Source organism: Tursiops truncatus, chromosome 12, assembly GCF_011762595.2.
Source record: "Tursiops truncatus isolate mTurTru1 chromosome 12, mTurTru1.mat.Y, whole genome shotgun sequence".
Taxonomy (NCBI): domain Eukaryota; kingdom Metazoa; phylum Chordata; class Mammalia; order Artiodactyla; family Delphinidae; genus Tursiops; species Tursiops truncatus.
Genome location: NC_047045.1, coordinates 12,244,249 through 12,267,652, shown reverse-complemented (window position 1 = coordinate 12,267,652; position 23,404 = coordinate 12,244,249). Strand labels below are relative to the sequence as shown.

The 23,404-nt window shown below is 39.1% G+C and overlaps 1 protein-coding gene across 10 annotated transcripts in view; it reads right to left on the bottom strand.

Moving 5' to 3' along the window:
* The window catches only part of SENP6 (SUMO specific peptidase 6), a 101,070-nt gene extending 86,965 nt beyond the window's left edge, over nucleotides 1-14,105 (bottom strand). For 3 of the 10 annotated variants that reach the window (XM_019929308.3, XM_019929309.3, XM_019929310.3), the window contains exon 1: nucleotides 13,383-13,976. In XM_019929308.3, the coding sequence (XP_019784867.2) occupies nucleotides 13,383-13,434 (52 nt within the window). In that variant the 5' untranslated portion in view covers nucleotides 13,435-13,976. Of the gene's footprint in view, nucleotides 1-6,487; nucleotides 6,615-12,540; nucleotides 12,875-13,382; nucleotides 13,979-13,999 lie in introns of those variants that run through there. The other 7 variants (XM_073789369.1, XM_019929316.3, XM_019929312.3 and 4 more) reach the window with 6 other exon arrangements.
* Between the last annotated feature and the right edge of the window lie 9,299 nt (nucleotides 14,106-23,404).

Sequence of the window (23,404 nt, the reverse complement as noted above, 5' to 3'; positions counted from 1 at the left end):
CAAAAAGCAAGCAAATTCTAAAAACATAAATTTTAGGGCAACTTGCACTAGGGACAAAAGCTCTGAACCCTCAAAAGTCCTTGAGAGTATCAACACACTTCAATATCCTGTTATGGTTGACACTCGTAAGAATCAGAATGGAAAATTATGTCCACTATACTGTACTTACAAAATTGAAAGTTAATACAAAGGTTAAAGAGAGATCCCAGTTAAGCATCGTAAATTAAATATATGCATTTTTCTCCATACCCCTCCAGTAAAATGACAGTAATGGAAAGAGGGGTAAAAAGCAGAAACCCATAAGAACAAAATGAACCCAGAAAGAAGATAATAGCAGATGAGAGATGTAACTAAACTGATGAAAGGTGAAAATTTGATGGATGGGTAGGAACTGACTTAGTTGACTAGAGAAAGCAAACTTAAACACCTATGAGGGCACAGATATTACCAAATTGACACAAGAAAAAAAATTTTTGAACACTGCTGTCAATAAAAGAAACTGAATTATTATAAATCTTTCTGTAAAGAGAAACTCAGACCCAGAAGGCTTCTCCCATAATTTCTTTCAAACTTGTAAAATATAGCAACAAATTTACCTAAACTTTCCCAGAAAATAAAAAAAAAGGAACACTTTGAAGCTCATTTTATGAAGTCAGTATACCTGATCCTAAACCTGATAACGACATTTAAGGAAGGAAATTACCAAGCACTCTCTCATGAAGACAGATATAAAACCCTTAATATCAGTAAATCAAATCCAGTGATAGACAAAGAATAATATTACAATCAAGTAGGGTTTATTCTAAAAGCAAGAGTTAACATTTGAAAATTATGAATATAATTCACAAAACAAAACCGTTATAATAAAAAATGATTCAGGAATGCATCATCAAGGAATGCTGAAACTAATAAATAAATGGAAAGAAGCTAAAACTAATGGATGAAATCTGAAGAGAAATATGTCATTTATATTGCTTCAAAGTAGTTTCCCACAAAATATTTATTAATTACAAAGGGGAAAATGATAGTACCTTTCAGTGGAGAAATCTGGCAAACACTAAATGATCAAAGTTAATTTCACCAGCAATAGGACAAAAGATCACTACCAAGGCATTCCTTATAAAAACTCATAACCTAAATCTAATCATGAGGAAACATCAGACAAACCCAAACTACAAAATAACTGTCCAGTATACTTTAAACATGTCAAGGTAAAGAAAGACAAAGAAAGACTGAAATACTATGATCGTCTAGGTAGAAAATCCGAAAGAATCACTCAAAAAAACCCTACTGGAACTAGTAAGCAATTATAGTAAGGCTGCAGGATACAAGGTTAATACAAAACAATTAAATGCTTTCCTATATACCAGTAATGAGCAAGGTAAATGTGAAATTAAAAACACAGTAACACATTAGCACCCCCAAGAATGAAATACTTAGCTATAAAGCTAACAGAATATGTACAAAATCTTTATGATGGAACCTACAAAACTGATAAATGAAATGAAAGAAAAACTAAAAAAATGGAGAGATATTTCATGTTCATGAATGGGAAGACTCAATACTGTCCAGATGTCATTTCTTTCCAACTTTATCAATAAATTCAGTGCAATCGCAATCAAAATCTTAGCAAGTTATTTAATTCAAAATGGATCACAGACCTAAATGTAAAATACAAAACTATAAAACTCCTAGAAGATAACATAGGAGAAAATCTAGATGACTCTTAGGTATGGTGATGACTCTTTAGATGAAACACCAAAGGTATAATCCATGAAAGAAAGAACTGATAAACTGGACTTCATTAAAATTAAAACCTTTTGCTCTGCCAAGAAAATTAGAAAACAAGCCAAAGATCAGGAGAAAATATTTGCAAAAAAAACACATCTGATAAAGGACTTTATCCAAAATATACCAAGAACTCACTTAGTAATAGCCACGGAAAAAAAAAAAAAAATCCACGGAAGAACTTTAAATGCCTATTACTAAGTGAAAGAAACCAACCTGAAAAGGCGATCTACTATATGATTTCAACTAGATGACATTCTGGGCAAGGCAAAACTATGGAGATAGTAAAAAGATCAGTAGTTGCCAAGGTGAGGTGAGGGTGGAGGGGCTGAGGGATGAATAGGTAGAACAATGAAGATTTTTATGGCAATGAAAATACTCCGTATGACATGATAATGATGGATACATGTCATTACACACTTATCCAAACGCACAGACTATACCACACAATGAGTGAGCCAGAACGTAAACTACGGGCTATGATTTGTCGGTGGAGGGTTATCAGTTGTACCACTCTGGTGGGAGATGTTGATACTGGTGAAGGCTATGCAGATGTGGGGGTGAGAGGTGTATGGCAAATCTCTGTACCTTCCGCTTTGCTGTGAAACTAAAACTGCTCTTAAAAAATAATAAGTAATTCTTTTGCATGGCTAGAAAAAAGAAAAATAAAAAACAAAAACAAGTCTTCCCTGCCCAGTTTTACTGATATATAACTGAGCAGCACTGTATAAGTTCAAGGTGTACAACATAATGACTTCACTTACATATATTGTGAAATGATTACCATAATATGTTCAGTTATCATCTATCATCTCATATAGATGAAAGAAAGAAAGAAAGAAAAAAGAAGGAAGGAGAAAGAGAAAGAGGGAAAGAGAGAAAAGCAAGCAAGCTAGGGAAAGAAATAAAGAAAAGGGAAGAGAGGGAAGGGAAGGAAGGAAATGAAGGAAGAAAGTTTCTTTCCTTGTGATGAGAACTCTTAGGATTTACTCTAACACCTTCCAAATAAGCCCTATAGGAGTATTAACTATAGCCACCCATCATTTTATACATTACAACCCCAGTACTTATTTATCCTGTAACTGGAAGTTTGTACCTTCTGACCACTTTCATCCAAGTCCCCTACCTCCCGTGCCCTGCCTCTGGTAACCACAAATCTGTTCTCTTTTTCTATGAGCTTGGGATTTTTTTTTTTTTTAAGATTCCACACATAAGTGGGATCACACAGCATTCTTATTTCACTTAGCATAATGCTCTCAGGGTCCACCCGTGTTGTCACAAATGGCAGGATTTCTCTCCCTTTTATGTCTGAATAATAGTCCATTGTATAAACACACAACATCTTTATCCGTTCTTCCACTCATGGACAGTTAGATTGTATCCATGTCTCGGCTACAGAACAGGGGGGCACAGATATCTCTTCAACATAGTGTTTTTGTTTCCTTCAGATATATTCACATAAGTAGAATTGCTGGATCATATGGTAGTTCTACTTTTAATCTCCTGAGGAACCTCCATACTGTTTTCCATAGTGGCTGCACCAATCTACACTCCCACCAACAGCGCATGGTCACCATGGTTTCATAATAACCATTGTAACAGGCATGAGGTTATATCTCATGGTAGTTTCGATTGGCATTTCCCTAATAATTAGTGATGCTGAGCACCTTTTCAGGTATCTGTTGGCCATCTGTAGGTCTTCTTTGGAAAAAATGTCTATTCAAGTCCTTTGCCTATTTTTAATTGGATTATTTGGGTTTTTTGCTATGAGTTATATGAGTTCTTTATATATTTTGGATATTAACCCCTTATCACATATATGGTTTCCAAGTATTTAATAAAGTCTTTTTTTTTTTCCTTGGCCATGCTGCGCAGCATGCGGGATCTTAAGTTTCCTGACCAGGGACCGAGCCCGTGCCCCCTGCAGTGGAAGAGCAGAGTCTTAACCACTGGACCGCCAAGGAAGTCCCATTAATAGTCTTTTTAAAAAACTTTTTTAAATGTAAAGAAAACATAAGAAGTAGATACACTACAAATAGATTTTCAGATTCTGTTACCCCAACCTGAACAGCCGACTGGCACTCTCCTGCTATCGTAAAAACTAAAGAAATGAACAGTGATTAGTAAAACCAAAAAAAGTAAAGTTATAAGGGACCAATAAGATCAAAGAATTTCTTCTATCACAAAAAGCACAAGACATTAAGAAAAAAACAATAAATGACTACATTTAAAAAATTTGCTCATAAAATTATTCCATGAGTTTAAAAATAAGACAAGTAATAATTCTGTAAGATGTATGTTCAATACACGTAATTCAACCAAGGTTTCCTATCCAGACTATGTAAAGAACCCCAACATTCCAACAGAACAAAATGTGCAGAAAACATGAGCAACTAAGAACTGAGGAAACACACAAAATAACCCAAAAAACAAAAAGAAACTCATAGAGTATTTTGTTTAGTTTACTCACGCACCACAGGCACATAGAATAGGGGTTACCTCTAGGTTGGCACTCAATATTTTTTGAATATTCAATGAACAATGAACAATTTTTAAAAACACAGTAATAAAGATACTCAACCTCACTATAAACCAGAGTATTACAAATTCAAACCACCATCTGATAACCACATCAGACTGGCAAAAACTAAAACATCAGACATTATTAAGTAGGTAATGATGTGTATAAACAGAAAACTTAAAAAGTGCTAGTGAAAGCACTTTGGAGATCAATTTGGCAATACTTAGGTGAAGCTGAAATTGCACATGACCCGATAATTCCATTGCTAAGAAATACCCTAGATCAGATGTTAGTAAAGTATGGCCCAGCCAAATCTGGCCTGCTGCTTGATTTTATAAGGCCCACAAGCTAAGAATACGGCTTTTACATTTTTAAATGGCTAGGGGGGAAAACAAAAAATCAAACAAGACTAATGTTTCATGTTACAAGAAAATTATATAAAATTCAAATTTCAGTGTTCAAAAAGGTTTACTGGCACACAGCCACACTCATTTGCTTATGTATGATCTGTAACTGCCTTCTTGCTAAACTGGCAGCACTGAGTAATTGTGACAGACTGTTTGGAATGCAAAGGGTAAGATATTCACTAGCCCTTTACAGAAAAAGTTTGCTGACCCCTGCTCTAGAGAAACACACACATGTGCACAAGGAAATGTACTTTAAAAAAAAGTTCACAGTAGCAATATGAGACATACTAAAATATTCATAGTAGCAATGTATGTAATAGTAAAAAATTAGATACAACCTAATTCCCACAAAAAAGGAAATGCATAAATAAAAGGTAGTATATTCATACTATGACAAAGCACTAGACCTATTCTTATCAACATAATTTAATTTCTCAAACAATGCTGCAAGAATGAAAAGCAAATTACAGAAGAATACAGTATGACATGATTTATAAAATATTCTAAACATTCAAAACAATTTGTACACATACACAGGTTCAGAGATAAGAACATAAAGTACAAAGAAATGTATGGGAATGATAACTACCAAATTAACGATGGTGGTTACCCCTGGAAAGCAGGCAGAAAGATGCAAAAAAGAAAGGGTTCGGGACTTCCCTTGTGGCGCAGTGGTTAAGAATCTGCCTGCCAATGCAGGGGACACGGGTTCAAGCCCTGGTCCAGGAAGATTCACGTGCTGTGGAGCAACTAAGCCCGTGCGCCACAACTACTGAGCCTGCACTCTAGAGCCCGGGAGCCACAACTACTGAAGCCCGCACACGTAGAGCCCGTGCTCCGCAACAAGAGAAGCACCACAATGAGAAGCCCGCGCACCACAATGAAGAGTAGCCCCCGCTCGCCGCAACTAGAGAAAGCCCGCGTGCAGCAACGAAGACCCAACGCGGCCAAAAATAAATAAATTTCTTTAAAAAATTTTTTTAAATTAAAAAAAAAAGAAAGGGTTCAGCCCAGCTTCAACTGTATTAGTAATGTTTTCTTCAGGCTAGGAAGTAGAACATGAGCTTTTGCTATATTATGCTCTATATTCCACAGATATGAAATATTTCCTAATAATTTTCTATTGATAAGGTTTTACAATAATAAAAAATAGAATTTTTTAAAAAGGATCACGGAGACAGAAGTTAACTTCTGCAACTTAGAAATATAAAAGCAGTAAAAGAAAACATAAAGAGCGAATTAAATGCAAACATCAGGAAATCTCAATAAAGCAATTTTAGGTGGCTCTGTAGTGCTTTAGCCCCAGTCTTTCTCAAGAACCTGTCAAGATTCTCCACAGGCAGTCTCGTGGAGCCCTAAGCCACCATGTTACAAGTACGGGTATCCCACTGCAGAGACCACATGAAGAGGCCTTTCGACCTCATGGAGAAGGAAGGGCCCAACTTTCCATACCGGCCAGAGTCAGACATTTGAATAAAGCTGTCTTGGAGCCTCCAGGCCAGCCAAGCTACCACTGAATAACCCCCACAGGTGCTTCATGAAGCAGAAAAATCACCCAGCTGAGGTGAGTTTTCTTAAATTCCTAATCTATACAACCTTTATTTTTTGATACAGGAGACAGACCAATAGACTGTCCAATACTATCTGAAGATGAAGTCTGAATATATTATATCCTTGGGAATAATATTAGACTTCTCTGTGAACCACCAAAAGCACAATATTCTTTGCCTCAGGATCCAGCTATCGTTCAGTGTTCCCTCAGTTTATCTACCTCTTCATTCCATTCAGTGGGTTTCCTTGGATCTTTTGGCAGGATGCTGGCATAAGTTAGTTCTGTCCAAGGCCAACATCAGGCAGCAGTTTGATGCTGTTGGTGTTGCTGGAAGCATCTTGATCTTCTATGGAATGGAAATACCAAGCAGTGGGTACCTTGCCCCAAAGTAATGCAGTTGGTTCTATCTTCACACACAATACACAATCTCTAAAATATAGTTATCACAAGCACACAAAGTTCCAAAGAGAGAAAACGAATAACCTAAGAAATGATCGCGAGAGACAAGTGGCTCCAAATGCTCCTTCTGCTCCAAGAAAAGGGGAGAACACCATCAAGATGGCAGGGGAACAGTATTCAATGAGATGGACCAATGAAACACTTTAATTCTGAAAGTGCAAATGCATCATTCAACAAGGAGAAAATTGACAGTGTCATAATAAACTTAAATTAAAAGAAGATAAACTTGAAAAACAGGTAAAGCCTATGAACGGTGAAGACAAGGAGACTCAGGAGTTGGTACTCAAGCTTGTAAAGGAAACGCTGATGAAGATTTGCAGACTTAATTGCTATACTGACAAAATTAAATCACTGTTTTTTATTTCCTGTGATAATAGAGAATGGAGACAAACCTGAACTGAAGAAAGAAGTTTAAATGCCAAAATATGGAATCCCTCCTCATCCAAACAGTGGCATAGGAATTTCAGAGGCAGAGAAGATATTGGTTTCCATGAAGGTAGAGTCACCAGAGGTCATGGTGGTAAAAGGCAGTATTTTCACCATGTCTCCAAGATTTAGTGGCAGATTCATACACAGGAGGTTGTGGAGGCAGAAAGTTTGCAGATTTTTTTTTTAATATAGGAAAGACAACAAAGTTATTACATAGTATACAAACAAGTCTTGGGAAATTTCTAGCTCTTAATGTCCTTAAAAATGGCTTCAGTCTTTGCAAAAAAGAAAAAAGTACATTTGTTATACACTGTACACCAGCACTGTTTGGTTTTTTTCTCCCTGCTATATTTCATAGATTGTAATGCAGTTAATGTGGGAGAAAAAAACCCTCATATTCAAAACCAAGCATGAAATGTATTTGAAATAACAAAAAAAAACTCTCTGAGGGCTTCCCTGGTGGCACAGTGGTTGAGAGTCCCGCCTGCCGATGCAGCGGACATGGGTTCGTGCCCTGGTCCGGGAGGATCCCACATGCCGCAGAGCGGCTGGGCCCGTGAGCCATGGCCGCTGAGCCTGCGCGTCCGGAGCCTGTGCTCCGCAACGGGAAAGGCCACAACAGTGAGAGGCCCGCGTACCGCAAAAAAAACCAAAAAAACCCAAAACTCTCCCAAAACAAGGTCAGAATATGGCTTGCTGTCTTACTTTTCAAGCCTATAGTTTCAGACAGCCTCAAAGTAGTTGCTGTTAACGTGGGACAAGGCAGAGTGTCCACATGTCCCAATTTGCCTAGGACTGTTCCAATTTTAGCCAGGAGACAAGAGGTCCTAATTGCTGGTGATGGATGCAGAAGGCTCTGAGAAGTACAAGACCCTAAGTTTTTTTAAGGTAGCCCAAAAAACAGGCTAAAAGTAACACTGTTTTTAGGGTCAAATGGATACTACATATCTACTTTCTGTTTTTTAGGTGATGTAGGCAACCATAATTTGCAGCTCACAATAATGCATCATCCATTGTTGCATCACTGCAAGTAATGTGACCTAAGCGTACAAATGAAGTGGGTTGTAATTGTGATCAACAGTCTGCCTCTGACTTTATGGATTAACTGTTGTGTTTTGTATCAAGATAACGTTTAATTTTTAATACTGTAAATAGTGGTGACGATGTTTCTAAGAGTTTAGGTAATGAAAATGAGAAAGATAACAATAACAACTCCACCATGACCCAGACATCACTGAATGAAAGAAAAAAAGGAAGGAAAAGTTCCTAACATTCTTCCTCTTTTCTTCTTACTTATGCTTGCTTGGTTTCAGAAATTCTTGAATCAGTCCCTAATCAAAGGAAAGTTAACCAATGACTGTTTATGTTGCTATTTATATCTTTGAAACAAATTACAAATGTGTGGTCTACTTTGTTCTCTTCCTTTAGCTTCCTGAACTGTCCAGAAATTAAAAATTTTTGGATCTCAAAAGAACTGTCATTTTCAAGTTTAAGAAATACTATGACTTTGTTGAAAGTATTAAAAAAAACAAACAAACCCCCAAACAGGGAGGTTTGGGAGAGGAAAGATGGCTGCATGGATTAAAGATGGCTGCAAATTCTTTCCCACTGTTCCTGCCGAGTGATGGTTCTCCTTCCCCTTCTCTTGAATCTGGGCTGGCTCTGTGGCCTTCTGGCCAATCGAATGTGACAGAAGTGACACTGTATAATTTCTGAAGTTGGGCCTTAAGAGACCTGTGGCTTCAGCTTTTGCCCTCTTAGAGCGCTGCTTCATCAGTAAATGGTAACTCCCCATAACTCTGTTATTTTCCCGTCTCTTGTCCACTCCCACTCCCAAGGTTAAACAGGTAAGAAGAATGGGAAAGCAAAGGGATAAAGAAGGGAAGGAGGGAGGAAAGAAGGAAGGAAATGCTGAAGGAGGTTAAGGCTATAGGACAGGTCTCAAGCTCCAGTTCTGACTGCCCCACTTACTTGCTCTAGGTCATATAACCCCTCTACACCACTTGATTTCAAACAGTCAACATACTTTTGTAATGGCAACAGGAACAATTAACTTACAGAAGTCTAGACATATGGAATACATAACTTCATTCTCTGTTACCTCTCTCACTACACTAGTCAATCTAGAATATCAAAACAATCAGCTAATACCTAGAAAAAGAAAGGTAGTAAGTGAAAGACAACAATAAAAACTAGAATTCAAATAAGAGAGAAGGCAAGCATTAAAAGAACAAAAACAAAGTAGGAAATACACACACCCACACATACATATATATGAAAGGGAAAGCAGAAAAAATGGGAGAAAATATTGGTGAAGCAATTAGTTGGTAGAAGAAAAAAGGTAAAGAAAGCTAGAATGAACAAGAACAGTATAATAAAGAAAAAGAAATGAGAGAGGAGGTAGACTTGCCAGAGGAGAAAAGAAGGGGGAGAATATCAAAAGAAAGGTTACAAGAACAAGCTAACTACGGTCACCTTTGCCCTATACTACAAGTCTCCTAACTGATCTCGACAACAATCTTCTGCCCCTCTCTAGAGCTATTTCCGTGTGGGAGCCAATGACCTTTTCTGAAACAAAGCTGATGATGTTAACCTCCGGTCTTATCTTGTACCACTCTCCTTACTAGCACCACACTGTCCTTTCAGTTCCCTAAACGTGCCATGCTTCCTCTATTGTATTCCCCCTGGCTGGAAAGCTCTCTCTCTCCACCTTTCCCTCTCCTATTCACCCTTCAAACTGCCCTGATTAGATCAAATTCTCATTATTACAAATAATCCCCTTTGGTTGCACTTGACAGTTGAAATTTTACACTTACAAGTACGCTTATTTGATTACTGACTCCCCTCACTGGACTGGAAACTCCAAGGGGAAACCGCCTTCCCTCCCCCACTGTGACTCTCAGCACAGTACCTACAATGTTACAGTTGCTCAATAAATATCCTTTGAATGAATAAACAAAAGAGAAATCTGCCAAACTAGCTATCACAAGTGGAAAAGGGGCAGAAGACAACCTTAAGTGAATAGAAGAGAAAGAAACAAATCAAAGAGGGGAAAGAAAAAATTCAATACAAGCTGTAGCCTAATTAAATTCACACAATTTCAGTGTGATACTATACCAACAAAATAAAGTACAATAGTAACCAATAGGTCTCTTTTCCCTAAAGAAGCCAGAAAAGGAAATGGAATTAGTATTTTACTTAATATTTTATAAGAATGTAAAACATAATTTAGAAAATGGACAACAAGCACCTCAAACTTAAAGAGACCAAAGCAGAGCTATTAACTTACTTCTCATTCCTCTGCCAGTCTACTCCATCTCAGTGAATGGAATCCCGCGCCCCCCTGCAACACCTCAAACCAAAACCCTAGGAGTCATCTTTGATTCCTCCCTTACTCTGATCCTCAATATGCAATGCATCAGGAAGTCCTGTAAGCTCTACATCCAAACGGATCTTCGATCTATCCACTCCTCTTCCCCAATTGCCACTGCTACCATCCTAATCCAAGCCCATCTATTTTTCAGACTGCTACAATACTCTCCTAACTAATACCCCTGCTTTTACTCTTGCTCTCCTCTCACTCACTCCAGGAGCAAAGCAGTTTTTTTTAAAACAAAGATAAACCGTATCATTACACTCCTTTGTCCCAAACTCTTCAATGACTTCCTACTTCTCAGAATCAAATAAAAATTCATGATCTTGCATGATCTGCTACCTCTCTTTCATATCACTCACTTCTTTGCTTGCTATGTTTCAGCCATAATGACCTCCTTTTTTTAAACAAATGGAATCCTATATCATCTTGGAACCTTTAGAGACATCATGCCCTCTGTCATACTCTAGTCCCACAGTTAAGGTATGACCTTAATACACGTGTGACCTCAGTAAGGCCTTTCTTGACTTTAACACTGTAAAATGGCTTTCTCATTCATCCACTGCTCTGTATTTTTCTTCCATAGCCTTTATCACACTATTATCACCCTGTTTATTTCACTAACAACAAATAAATATGCTCCACATGCAAGAAATATGATGGTGAAAAGAGAAAGCCATTGCTTTCACGGAGCTTATATTTTAATAGGACTAAAAAACATGAAGACATAAATTTATCATGTGAAAAGTGCTACCATGAAAAATAAAACAGTTAAAGGGAATACCATGTGTTTGTACATGTGTGGCAGCATGACACTGTAAGTAGGTTGTCAGGTCTGAGCAGATCTAAATAAAGTGAAGAAGGAAACTATGTGGAAAAAATGGGGTAAGAGTGTTTTAAATGGATTAACTTTTACTTATTTATAAAAAGTCCCTCCCACTAAAATGTAAGTCCCATAAAGGCAAGGACCCTGTCTTATGCACTGCTGTATTCACCTTGGTAAAGTGCCTAGTACAGAGTAGGCCACTATAAATATTTGATGAATGAATATCTGGCAAGCTATATTGGAGTATTTTATCATTAAAAGTGTAAAGAACCAAAAGAATTAAATACAAAATATTAAACACAAAAAATACAAGTAGTACTAAATATCCTTCCATTTATTTCAAAAGATTCAGTACAGTATATGAAAAACTGAAATGCCTGCTCTCCCTTATGCTCATATTCTAAACAAGGTACCATTCACTTGCTTTCTGAGAATGCTGAAGGAGACATGGGGAAACTCAAGTTTAACCCCTAGAGCAATTCACAGACCCTTAAGTTAGAATAAACTAAAAGCAACAGTTTTAAATTTCACATTGGCCCTGTATCTGTTGGCCTTATTTATGCTCTTTCTATTCTCCCTATGTTCATCACATAGCACCACCTGTAACACAAGCTGCACCACTCTCAGCCCCTGACAGGTAACCATTCTGCCCAAACGAGAATGGAGAGAATAAAAGAAATATGAAGTGAACCCAGAAAAACTTGCAAGTTTTCCACACCTTCTTAACCACAAATCTCATATAAAACTCTCATCACTTTTAAATAAAGGCTGGTTTGCACACAAGGTAAAATTTTGTTTTTGGCTCTGCTACACTCCAAGGAAGATTAAGAAAATTAAGGTTTCTTTTCCCACTCAGCTCCATTAGTACCCATTTGTTCATTAGCCTAATACTGAGTACCTACTGTGTTCCAGGCCCTGTTCCAGGTGCAGTTAATAAAACTGTAAACTCGGCATACCCACCCTTCCACACCCTCTTAGAGGACCTTGTACCACAGTGAAGTTGTACTTTCTTAATTCAGAAATGTTTCCAACTAGTTATCTTTAAAGTACTCCTTTTACCCCATATGAAATTCATCTTTGCAACATTATCCGAAGAGGAGTTAAATCTTTTTTTAAGTCACCGCACAGCAGATAGACCCACACTCATAAACCCGCTCTCCCAAACATATTTATAAACCTAATTACCGGCACAAACGGTGAATCCACAGTCGAATTACGCAATAAAGGTTGAGAGTTCCAGGTCCACAACGACAACGAAGTTAGCCGTATTTTAGGGATCCTTATATGTGGGCCAAGAGCCAATACTGTTACCCATTATCCCCAACAATAATAGATGGCTTTTCTTACTTACGACTAGCTTAGTCCGCCTGCAGCAAATGTTTAACTTTCCCTCACAAATGAATTAAAATGTAACCACTCAAACTTCGTCTATCACCTTGGGTGACTGTCCCAAAATTGACACTGAATCTCGTTCTCTTTTTTTCCGATAAATTGTTTTCTAAAATATCGTTAACAAAACACATTTCGTAAGATTACCTGACAGAGCCAGGCCTAATCCGAATGCTGGCTGCAAGAGGAAGCCTGAAGCTCCGCGAAAAAAGAAAGACGGGGACGGCGTATAAAACAAGCTCAGGAAACTACCTCTCCCCTCCCTACGTGGACTGGCCCCCGATTTCACCCAACCTTAGCGATTTGAAACTTTCCATGAACACCAAACGAGACCCGAGCGTAATCTGCTCTCATCCTTAGGCCACCACGGAGAAACCAAAAAAAGAAAAAACATGTCAAAGACACGCGTACACTCTCAAAGGACACGCATCAACTCCGGCTCCCGGCCGGTCCACCGATGCCCCCTCGGCCTCCCGGCCGAGCCCCTAGCTCGCACGGACTCGGACCCAGCGCGCCCGCCAGCGCCCCGGAGCCCCCCAAACCCAGCCGGCGCCCACACCTGCATAGCCGGGAATCAGCGGCCCACATTTTCCTGTAGTTCCCCACCCCCAGCCCCTCGAGGGCAGAAATTGATGTACCTTCTAGAAAAGTAATCTCCCCGGCGCTGCCGTCGCTCTTGCCAGCCGCCATCTTCCTCCTCCCACGCCGCCGCCTCCCTAATCCATGGCCCACACCGCCGCCGCGTTCGCCGGGATGAGGGGCCGCGCCGCAGGAGGTTAGCCGCCGCAGGGTTGCGGGCCTAAGACTCGGCCGTCAGGCGGGCGGCGCTCCCCCGTCCGGACGGGCCTACACAAAAGCAGGCCGGCTCCCGGGCCTATCCGCGGGCGGGCGGCGAGACCCGCGGCCTGGGCTCCTCAGGCTCCGCCGGGCAAACGCGAGCGGCGACGACGGCGACGGCGCTTCCCGGGCCCGGTGCCTCTCGGCCCGCGACTCCCCATCCACCGCCCGCCCAGGCCGCCCGAGAAGCTTCCCCTAGCGGCGGGCCCGCAGGAAGAGAGTCTGAGGGCGAGCACACAAACACGCCTCCCTCAGTCCCGGGCCGTAAAATGGCCGCACCCCCCGCCCCGGGTTTGTGAGGTCTCCGCGACCGTCAGGCGCCCCCGGGCCCTCCGCTCCTTTCAGCAGCCGCAGCCACAGCCGCCGCCGCTAAGGCCGTCCGCCCACCCCGCCCAGACGCGAATGTATCAGCCGAGACCTCTGCGACTGTCCATGTGGACAGTGGTGGGTCTCCTCCGCCACCGCCTCGCGTCCGTCGCCACAGCAGCGCCAGCCGCCGCTCCTCCCCCACGGTTGCCGCTGACGCCACAACGCGCTCTCCCCCCCGCCCCCCCCCGCCCCCACCCCGCCGCCGACCCTGTCGCCCCCAGCGCGGCTCGCCCTCAGGAGCCCGAGCTCGCTCCCGGGCGGAGCGGGCTGCGGCGCCGGCCGCCTGGCCCTCTGTAGCACCGGCCCAGCACGGTGCCGGCTCGGCCCGCACACGTTTGGTCCGACCTCGGGAGCGCCCGCCGAGGTCCCCATGGCAGACCTGGGCTTCCGGGCTGGGCCGGCGATGTATTCGGCTTCTGTGGCACCACGATGGCCTGAGAAATGTTCCGAGTTCATATTCCTCTGAGGAGGCCTTCGGTTTAAACCGTAGCCAATTGAAGAGAAAAGGTAGAGTGAGGTAGCGCGATCACATGTGGGGAAAATGATTGTGGTCTTCATTCATTTTTAAAGAAGTTTTCAAAATAATTCATCAGGGAGGATTCTACAGTACCCTTTGGATGACAGTGTAAAAAAAAAAAAGTCCGGTCCTTTAATGTGCCTGAGACTTCAAAGCCCGTCCCCCGTCTTACAAGTCAGGCCTTGTAATTGCAGGTGACTATGTCATGTACGTTTTTCTTTTCCTTCTTTGCTTTTCTTTTTACTTTCTTTTTTCCTTTTAATTACAAAGATGACACGTTCATTAATGAAAATTTGGAAAATACAGAAAAGGAAAGAGGTCTTGCATGGTCCCACCACGAAACTCAACTCCTTCCTGTGTAGTCCTCTAATTAAATACTTTTCTTAAATCCCTCACTATCCCTACTTAAAAAACAAAAATTTATGCTCCATACCCATGAAAATTCAACAGCAATTAAAATGATACAGATAAACTATGATTTAGTGCAATCTTTGAGGAATGAACTAACTAGTTTAATTGTCCTGTTAACCAAGGCATAAGTTGAAAACCTTTTTGTTTAAAACTTCTTTTAAAATCTTTTCCTAAAATGAACTAATAACCTTTACTGATTTAGTAAGAGTAATATAATGAATATAATTTATCATTTGCTATTTTTGTTGCTTGAGGATATTGAGTGATACTGTTTCACTTTTTTTTTTTTTTTTTTTTTTTGCGGCACGCGGGCCTCTCACTGTTGTGGCCTCTCCCGCTGCGGAGCACAGGCTCCGGACGCGCAGGCTCAGCGGCCATGGCTCACGGGCGCAGCCGCGCCGCGGCATATGGGATCTCCCCGGACCGGGGCTCGAACCCGAGTCCCCTGCATCGGCAGGCAGACTCTCAACCACTGCGCCACCAGGGAAGCCCCTGTTTCGCTTTTAAGTGAAAAACAAACTAATATTTTTTTAAATTATAAATTAATATACCCTCAAAATAACAAATTTCTTGTAATAGTCAATTTCTACCAGGCACCTTCAGTGTCAACATTTATAAATTAACAGTCAAGTTTCCAGGTGACCAGGGTTGGATTTTTACTTTCCTGGGTCTTAGGCGCTTTTGTCTTCATAGGCCCTTCCTCTGTAAGAAATATATTAAAAAAATTTTTTTCACAGCCATCAATATTTATTTTTTTATAAGTTCACATTCATAACCATGTTTCCCACTATGAAATTAACAAAAAAAAGTTAAAGATAATACTTAAAGTTGGTGAGGATGCTGTGAGGTGAACATTCTCATTCACTCATGCTATTAATTTAAAGGAGAACCAACTACCTGGAAAGCAATTTGGCAAAAATGTATCAAGTGTTTAAAAGTCCTATTCCATTGGTCTCTATTATATATGCATTTATAAGCAGAGCAAAAAGACAGTCTCCCAGCCCCACCTCACCCCCAAAAAGCCAAAGTGTTAACGGTGGTTATATCTTGCAGATAATAGGTAGTTTTAAATTTGGAATTATGTATATTTTTTATTTAATTTTTTAAATTGAGGTGTAGTTGATTTATAATATTAGTTCACAACACAGTGATGCAAAATTTTTGTCGATTATACTGTTTACAGGTATTATAAAATATTGGCTATATTCCCTGTGCTGTACAATATATCCTTGTAGCTTATTTATTTTATACATAGAAGTTTTTACCTCTTGATTCCTAGACCTTATCTTGCCCCTCCTCCTTCCCTCTCCCTACTGGTAAACATTAGTTTGTTCTCTATATCAGGGGTCCCCAACCCCCCGGCCGTGGACCAGTACTGGTTCGTGGCCTGTTAGGAACCGGGCCTCACAGCAGGAGGTGAGCGGCAGGTGAGCGAATGAAGCTTCATCTGCCGCTCCCCATTGCTCCCCATCACTTGGATTACCACCTGAACCTTGCCCCTCACCTCCCTGTCCATGGAAATATTGTCCTCCACGAAACAGGTCCCTAGTGCCCAAAAGGTTAGGCAGGGACCGCTGCTCTGTATCTGTGAATCTGTTTCTATTTTGTAATATTCATTCATTTGTTACATTTTTTAGATTCTACATATAAGTGATACAATATTTCTCTTTCATTGTCTGACTTATTTCACTAAGCATAATGCCCTCCAAGTCCATCTGTGTTGTTGCAAATGGCAAAATTTCATTCTTTTTATGGCTGAGTAGTATTCCATTGTGTGTACATATATATACACACATACAATGAAACACTATATATATGATATATATGTAGTATATGTATAGATGTCCATGTCCATTCATCTTCTTTATCCATTCATCTGTTGAATCTGTTGATGGACACTTAGGTTGCTTCCATACTGTGGCCATTGTAGATAATGGTGCTATGAACGTTGCGGTGCATGTATCTTTTTGAGTTAGTGTTTTTATTTTCTTCAGATGTACACCCAGGAGTGGAATTGCTGGATCATGTGGCAGTTTTATTTTTAGTTTCTTTGAGAAACGTCCATACTGTTTTCCATAGTGACTGCACCAATTTACATTCTCACCAATAATGTACAAAGATCACCTTTTCTCAGCATCCTTGCCAACATTTATTTGTGATCTTTTTGATGATAGCCATTCTGACTGGTATGAGGTGATATTGTGGTTTTGATTTGCATTTCTCTAAACTAGCGATTATTGAGCATGTTTTCATGTGCTTATTAGCCATCTGTATGTCATCTTTGGAAAAATGTCTATCAGGTCTTCTGCCCATTTTTTGATTGGATTGTTTGTTTTTTTGATATTGAGTTGTATGAGCTGTTCATATATTTTGGATATTAACTCCTTATTGGTCATATCATTTGCATATATGTTCACCCATTCAATAGGCTGTCTTTTCATTTTATTGATGGTTTCCTTTGCTGTGCAAAAGCTTTTAAGTTTAATTAGGTCCATTTGTTTATTTTTGCTTTGGGTTCCTTTGCCTTAGCAGAGATAGAACCAAAAAAATATTGCTACAATTTATATCAAAGAGTATTCTGCCTGTGTTTTCTTCCAGGTGTTTTATGGTTTCCAGTCTTACATTTCAGTCTTTAATCCATTTTGAGGTTTTTGGTTTTTGTATATGGTATGGATAATGTTCTAATTTCATTCTTTTACATTTAGCTGTTCAGTTTTCCCAGCACCACTTATTGAAGAGACTGTCTTTTCCACATTGTATATTCTTGCATCCTTTGTTGCTCATTAATTGACCATAAGTGCATGGGTTTATTTCTGGATTCTAGCCTGTTCCATTGATCTATGTGTCTGTTTTTGTGTCAGTACATATTGTTTTTGATTACTGTAGCTTTGTAGTATAGTCTGAAGACAGGGGAGCATGATACCTCCAGCTTTGTTCTTTCTCAAGATTGCTTTGGCTCAAGTTCATTAATTTTAAAACTGCTTTGGTATAAAGATACAATCCAGTCTGGCTTCACAATTATATATTTATTATTGTCACTATGTTAATGTTTTTCTGACTTTAGGAGGAATAATATTAAAACATTTTTCATGAGTCTATATTTTTTCCTTATTTTGAGGAATTAGGATTTACTCTCTTAACTTTCATATATAACATACAGCAGTGTTAATTATATTTATCATGTTGTACATCCCTAATACTTATTTATCTTATAACTGGAATTTTCATAAGCCTTTAAAAGTATCACAGGCCTAAGACACTGTTCCTCCTGTGCCTGATGGATAACAGCCCTGTAGGTGATTGCTGGATCCCTTAATATTCATTAATGGAAATGACCACATAAAAATCATGTCTAGCTTAACTCTAAGGCAAGTGCATAAGAATCATCTGGAGAGCTTATAAAAAAGTTTCCTGGGCCCCATCTCAGGCCATCTAATTCAGTAGGTTTAGGTAGGGCCCATGAATTTGCATTTCTAATAAGCTCAAAGGTGATGCTGCTGCTGCTGATTTGAGAACCAGTGCTTGGAGTAATTAAGTGTTTCATTCATGCCAAGGCATTGCTCCCTGTATGATTTTCGAGGTATATTATCAAGATCTCATAACCAACATTTACTGAACATCTACTGTTATGTTTATTTTATAAGTAGAAACTGAGACCCAATACACTAAATAACTTTTTGAGGTGACTCAGCTAGAAAAGTTTAGAGCTGAGATTTGAGCCCAGGTCCATCTAGACTCCAGAGTTCATACTCTCTTATCATTATCCTGTGGTAATGATCCCAGAGGTAGAATATAATCAGTGCTCTTAGAAGCAAACTTTGAAACATGAAATAATGCATAAAAATGGTAAAGAAATGTATTTCCTAGATCATCATTGCTGTATTTCCCCTGTTTATTGGAGTTTGCTGATGGCTTGCTTCTTTCTGGCTGTTTATGCCTCAGTTCTTACTTCCAGTTAATAATGGGCAAAACACTGTAGTAATGGCTTGCAACATAATTTCCTGAGAGTACTGTTCTGTAATGCTGACTCCCAACTAAAGCTGATTAGGGTTTTGCATTTTTCATTAACTTCACTTTGCAATTTGAACTACTTCATCTCTTCTGCAGGCCAACAAATTTAATCTTTACAGCACAAAGCAAGTATGGGTTAACTTGCACTCAGAGTTTCGGACTCTAAACATCTTCACCTTTTGAGGTTAAAAGTCTCATTTTATAACTAGCTTTCTCATCCATTTTTCTTAATATTGGCTCATTATAAATATAAACACACAAGATAATTACTTCCTCTTTCTCCATCCGTGTGCGTGTATATATGTGTATGTGTGTTTCTTATTCCTTTTCTTTCTCTGAATCTTTTTTTCCTCAAGAACATAGTCTAATACAAATGTAAGCTATTTTCTAAAGTTGTGTTTTTCAAGAAGATGCTTTGGTGACCTCAAAGTTTACCAAATCTTTTCCCCCACCCCAGTGTAAAGGGACCACAGTGTTTTCACCAATCACACAGACATAATAAAATATGTACCAAAAGGTATATTACAAGGATAGAGAAATGATCAAAAACATTATGCAGCATCCATATAATGAAATGCTTTGCAGCTATTTAAAACAGTGAAGTAGATCTATTTGTACTGATTAGGAAAGTATCCATGATTAATTGAAAAGAAAAAGCAAATTCCAGGCCAGTTTGATTTCATTTTTAAAAAGCAAATTTATAAGTCTGTATAGCTAATCTGTGTAGCATAGGCTCTTCTGGAGGAAAGAGATTAGAGGGTTGATATGGAGGACTTTGTCTTCTTTTTTACGGAATTTTAAATAGTTTTTGGATTGTAGGTAACTTGCTTTCTTCCTAGTGTTTTTCAGTATTTTCAAATAATTTTAAGCTAACAAATAAAGCTATATTTTTAAGGCATTTTCCTCAAAACTTGAAAGTTTAACAGTATTATCTTACCGTTTTCATAAAAATACATGTTTTCTAGAAATAAAAATATGGTCATTGTAGACTTGCCCAGTTTGTATATTTTTCTTCATGGGCAACATCCTTGAAGTTTTAAAATTTTAGGTGTGAAAACAAAAGAGTTCTATAATCTTGGAAGTGGGAAAACTATTTTATATATCAGTCAGAATTGAATTCTGGACAACTGCAGTTGATTCCTCTATTTTCTATTTCTTTATTATTATGAACATGAAAAAACCATTTATTAAAGGTGTAGAACTTATATGGTGGCTATTAAGCCTATAATACAGGCATGTACTACAACCTTGCTTTTGATTATTAGAAAAAAAAATAGGACTTCCCTGGTGGCACAGTGGTTAAGAATCTGCCAGCCAATGCAGGGGATGTGAGTTCGATCCCTGGTCCGGAAAGATCCCATGTGCCACAGAGCAGCTAAGCCCGTGCGCCACAATTACTGAGCCCACACGCCACAACTACTGAAGCGCACGTGCTCTAGGGCCCATGTGCCACAACTACTGAGCCTGCGTGCTGCAACTACTGAAGCCCACGTACCTAGAGCCTGTGCTCTGCAACAAGAGAAGCCACCACAATGAGAAGCCCGCACACCACAACAAAGAGTAGCCCCCGCTCGCCACAACTAGAGAAAGCCAGCGTGCAGCAACAAAGACCCAATGCAGCCAAAAAAAAAAAAAGCAAATAGTATAATATTATTAAGAATAGATACCAGCCATTAGCCATAATGTGACAAATTGGAAATTACATTCTTATGAAATCATTTCATTTGGTTAGGAGGTTATGTCAGGCCTTTAATGAGGAATTACTTAAAGAATGTTTATGATTATCTCCTCTTGGGAAAAACTCATAATTTAGTTTGGAATGGAATGCATTATATAGTAAATTAGAGAATATTTTATACCAGTCAGCACCTCATGTCCACGAAAGTATTTTATTTTCTACATATTACTGAACTTTGTAATCCTAAGCAAGAGAGTTAGGTTTGGTTCTGTGAATGGGTCTTCACTATGCAAAGGCCCTTGCCTCTTACGTAACAAAGATGGCAGAGTAGGACAAGTTCCTGCTTCTGATAGACAGGAACAGGCTAGGGTGCATTATGTAAACTCTGGACTATAGCTATAAACACCAGTGCTGAGACCCTACCTTGCCTCTCTAGCCCCTTTTCCCAGAGAGGGCTTTGTGGATGACTTATGGACAAGGCATGGTCCTGAAGGAGCCATTAACACCATGGAAGTAGCCATTTCTGTCTACCCTGGGGTGACTGTGTGGACTGGGAAAGATGTCTACCCAGAGGCAGGGCATGAAAGAACAGCAGAACAGGAAGTTGGTGCCACTTCCTTCATACCTGCTGTTGTCAATAAATCAGCTCACCTAAGAAAAATATAAGTCCCTGATCTATTTCTTTTAAGTCATGTGGATAGGATAGTCTGCCTTTGGTGTCTTTAATAGATTTAGAATCTGTCTGGAATATGTGGGTTTTGGAAATGAACTAGAAATATGTGGGCTCATATCCCTAAGAAATTTTTAAAATTGCTATAATTATGTAAAATCTTCTGCAGTAATACCATAATGAGAGAAAAAGAATACTGGCCCACAGTTCAACCTGCTACTCTAGTATTATTGAGATAGTTGACCCATTTCTATAAAACATCATAGGAATCTCTACCTTCCCTCAAAATGGCAGAAAAATTGAACCTAATATAAAACTAGATACAACATTTAATAGGCATTCAATAAATATTTGCTGAATTATCTTATAATTTGTCTCTTCATTTTCTGGAGTCTGGACCTATTATAGGTTTGGTAGGTTGTAGCCAAGCTTACTGGACTGGAATTTCAGTAGGCTTAGTGGTGCACTAGGAGGTGAACATTTTTTCTCATACGGTAATAGGATCAGTCCTTGAGCACTGACTTGGCCTCTCCTTTGTGGCAGAACTTAGGACATACCTCTGTGAGGAAAAAGAGAAGAATCAGGGGACCCCATCCACTCATTTGTACCATTATATCTTGTTTAATCTTTGCATTTCTTTTTACTCTTTTAATAGTAAAATAAAGTGAAATCAAACTTAGTGAAGTCTAGGTCATCAGTCTCAGCAGTCTTCCAACCTAAGTGGCTTTGTGGGCATACACAAAACCTAGTATTCTTCTGAATACCTGCTATAATCATCAGGAGATTTCTCTAACCTAATAATAGATTTAAAACACTAGATTATAGGGAATTCCCTGGTGGTCCAGTGGTTAAGACTATGTGCTTCCACTGCAGGGGGCGTGGGTTCGATCCTTGGTCTGGGAAATAAGATCCCGCATGCCACACGAGGTGGCCAAACATAAAAAACAAGAAGAAGAAGAAAAAAAAAAAACCCACTAGAGTGTAATATGAAATAATTTTATCAATTAAATAATTTTCTATTAAGTTTATAGAAGAACTTTTCCTAATCCTGTATAGCTAAATATACTCACTTTATCCTCACAATTCCAGGCAAGTCATGTATTTTGTTTTGTTTTTCTAAATTAAAAATCAAATAAGTTGTGTCTTCTTCAAATTTGTGTCAATGTCACAAATAGATTTTAGGGTCCTAGACCCTGAGGGTGCCTCAACAAGGTCCATTTCCACCTTGTCTCAATGGCTTTGGGGATGACCCCCTCCAAGGTGTGCTTGATTTGTGTAACTCAGGCTAATTCCACTCACCCTGGCATAGTGATTACTTCAGATAAACCTATCTAGTTCTGAAAATACACGTTGATAAAGGTGAGAAGTTCTCTTTCATAATTAAGAAAAGGATCCAAAGACCATTAACATAATCTTGACAAGTTGGCTAACTTTAGCAGTTCATATTTATTATATTAGTCTGTTTCAGAGTGTGAACTTTGTAATATAGTCCTCTTTAAACACCGTGTAGAATAAGTGTATTGATTAAGATTGGAGACAACAAAGTAGAAGTACAGAAAGAGTGAAAAGTTTTGGAGAAGAAAGATCATATAAATGATTGTTTTAGCTGCAAGCAACTGGTAGCGGTCATTTTCTTCTGAGAAGAGTACTAAGGTGGAAGGGAGATTTACCTTTTACCATATATCCTTTTCTACTTTTTGATTTTGTATCAAGAATTTTGTATCAAGATACATTTGTATCAAATGTATCTTGTGTATACATTACCTAATAAAAAGGAACTTTGAATTGATGGTGTTATAGTCATCTGAAAAGTTCTCTGGACACTTTTATAGTTCTCAACCTCCTAAATTGCTGTCTTGCGCACATGACAATAATGTTACCGAGCCAATGCCCCTGGGTGTTTGTTTATTTCAGTTGTCAGTCTGTAGTAGTAGGTTTGTAATGATTCATGCACATTGCCTTTCCTTCTTTAACAAGTACAACCATCATCAATCCTCACATTCAAAATTATACTCTTGCCTCTATTTTTTAAAGAAAACCTCATCTCAATCTGACCGTATTTAAACTGTCCAAGAATGCTTATGTTTAACATTTTTGAATGCCACCATGTCAAATTTTGACAAAAGCATAGCTGATGCTAAAACGATGACATTATATTCTATTTAAA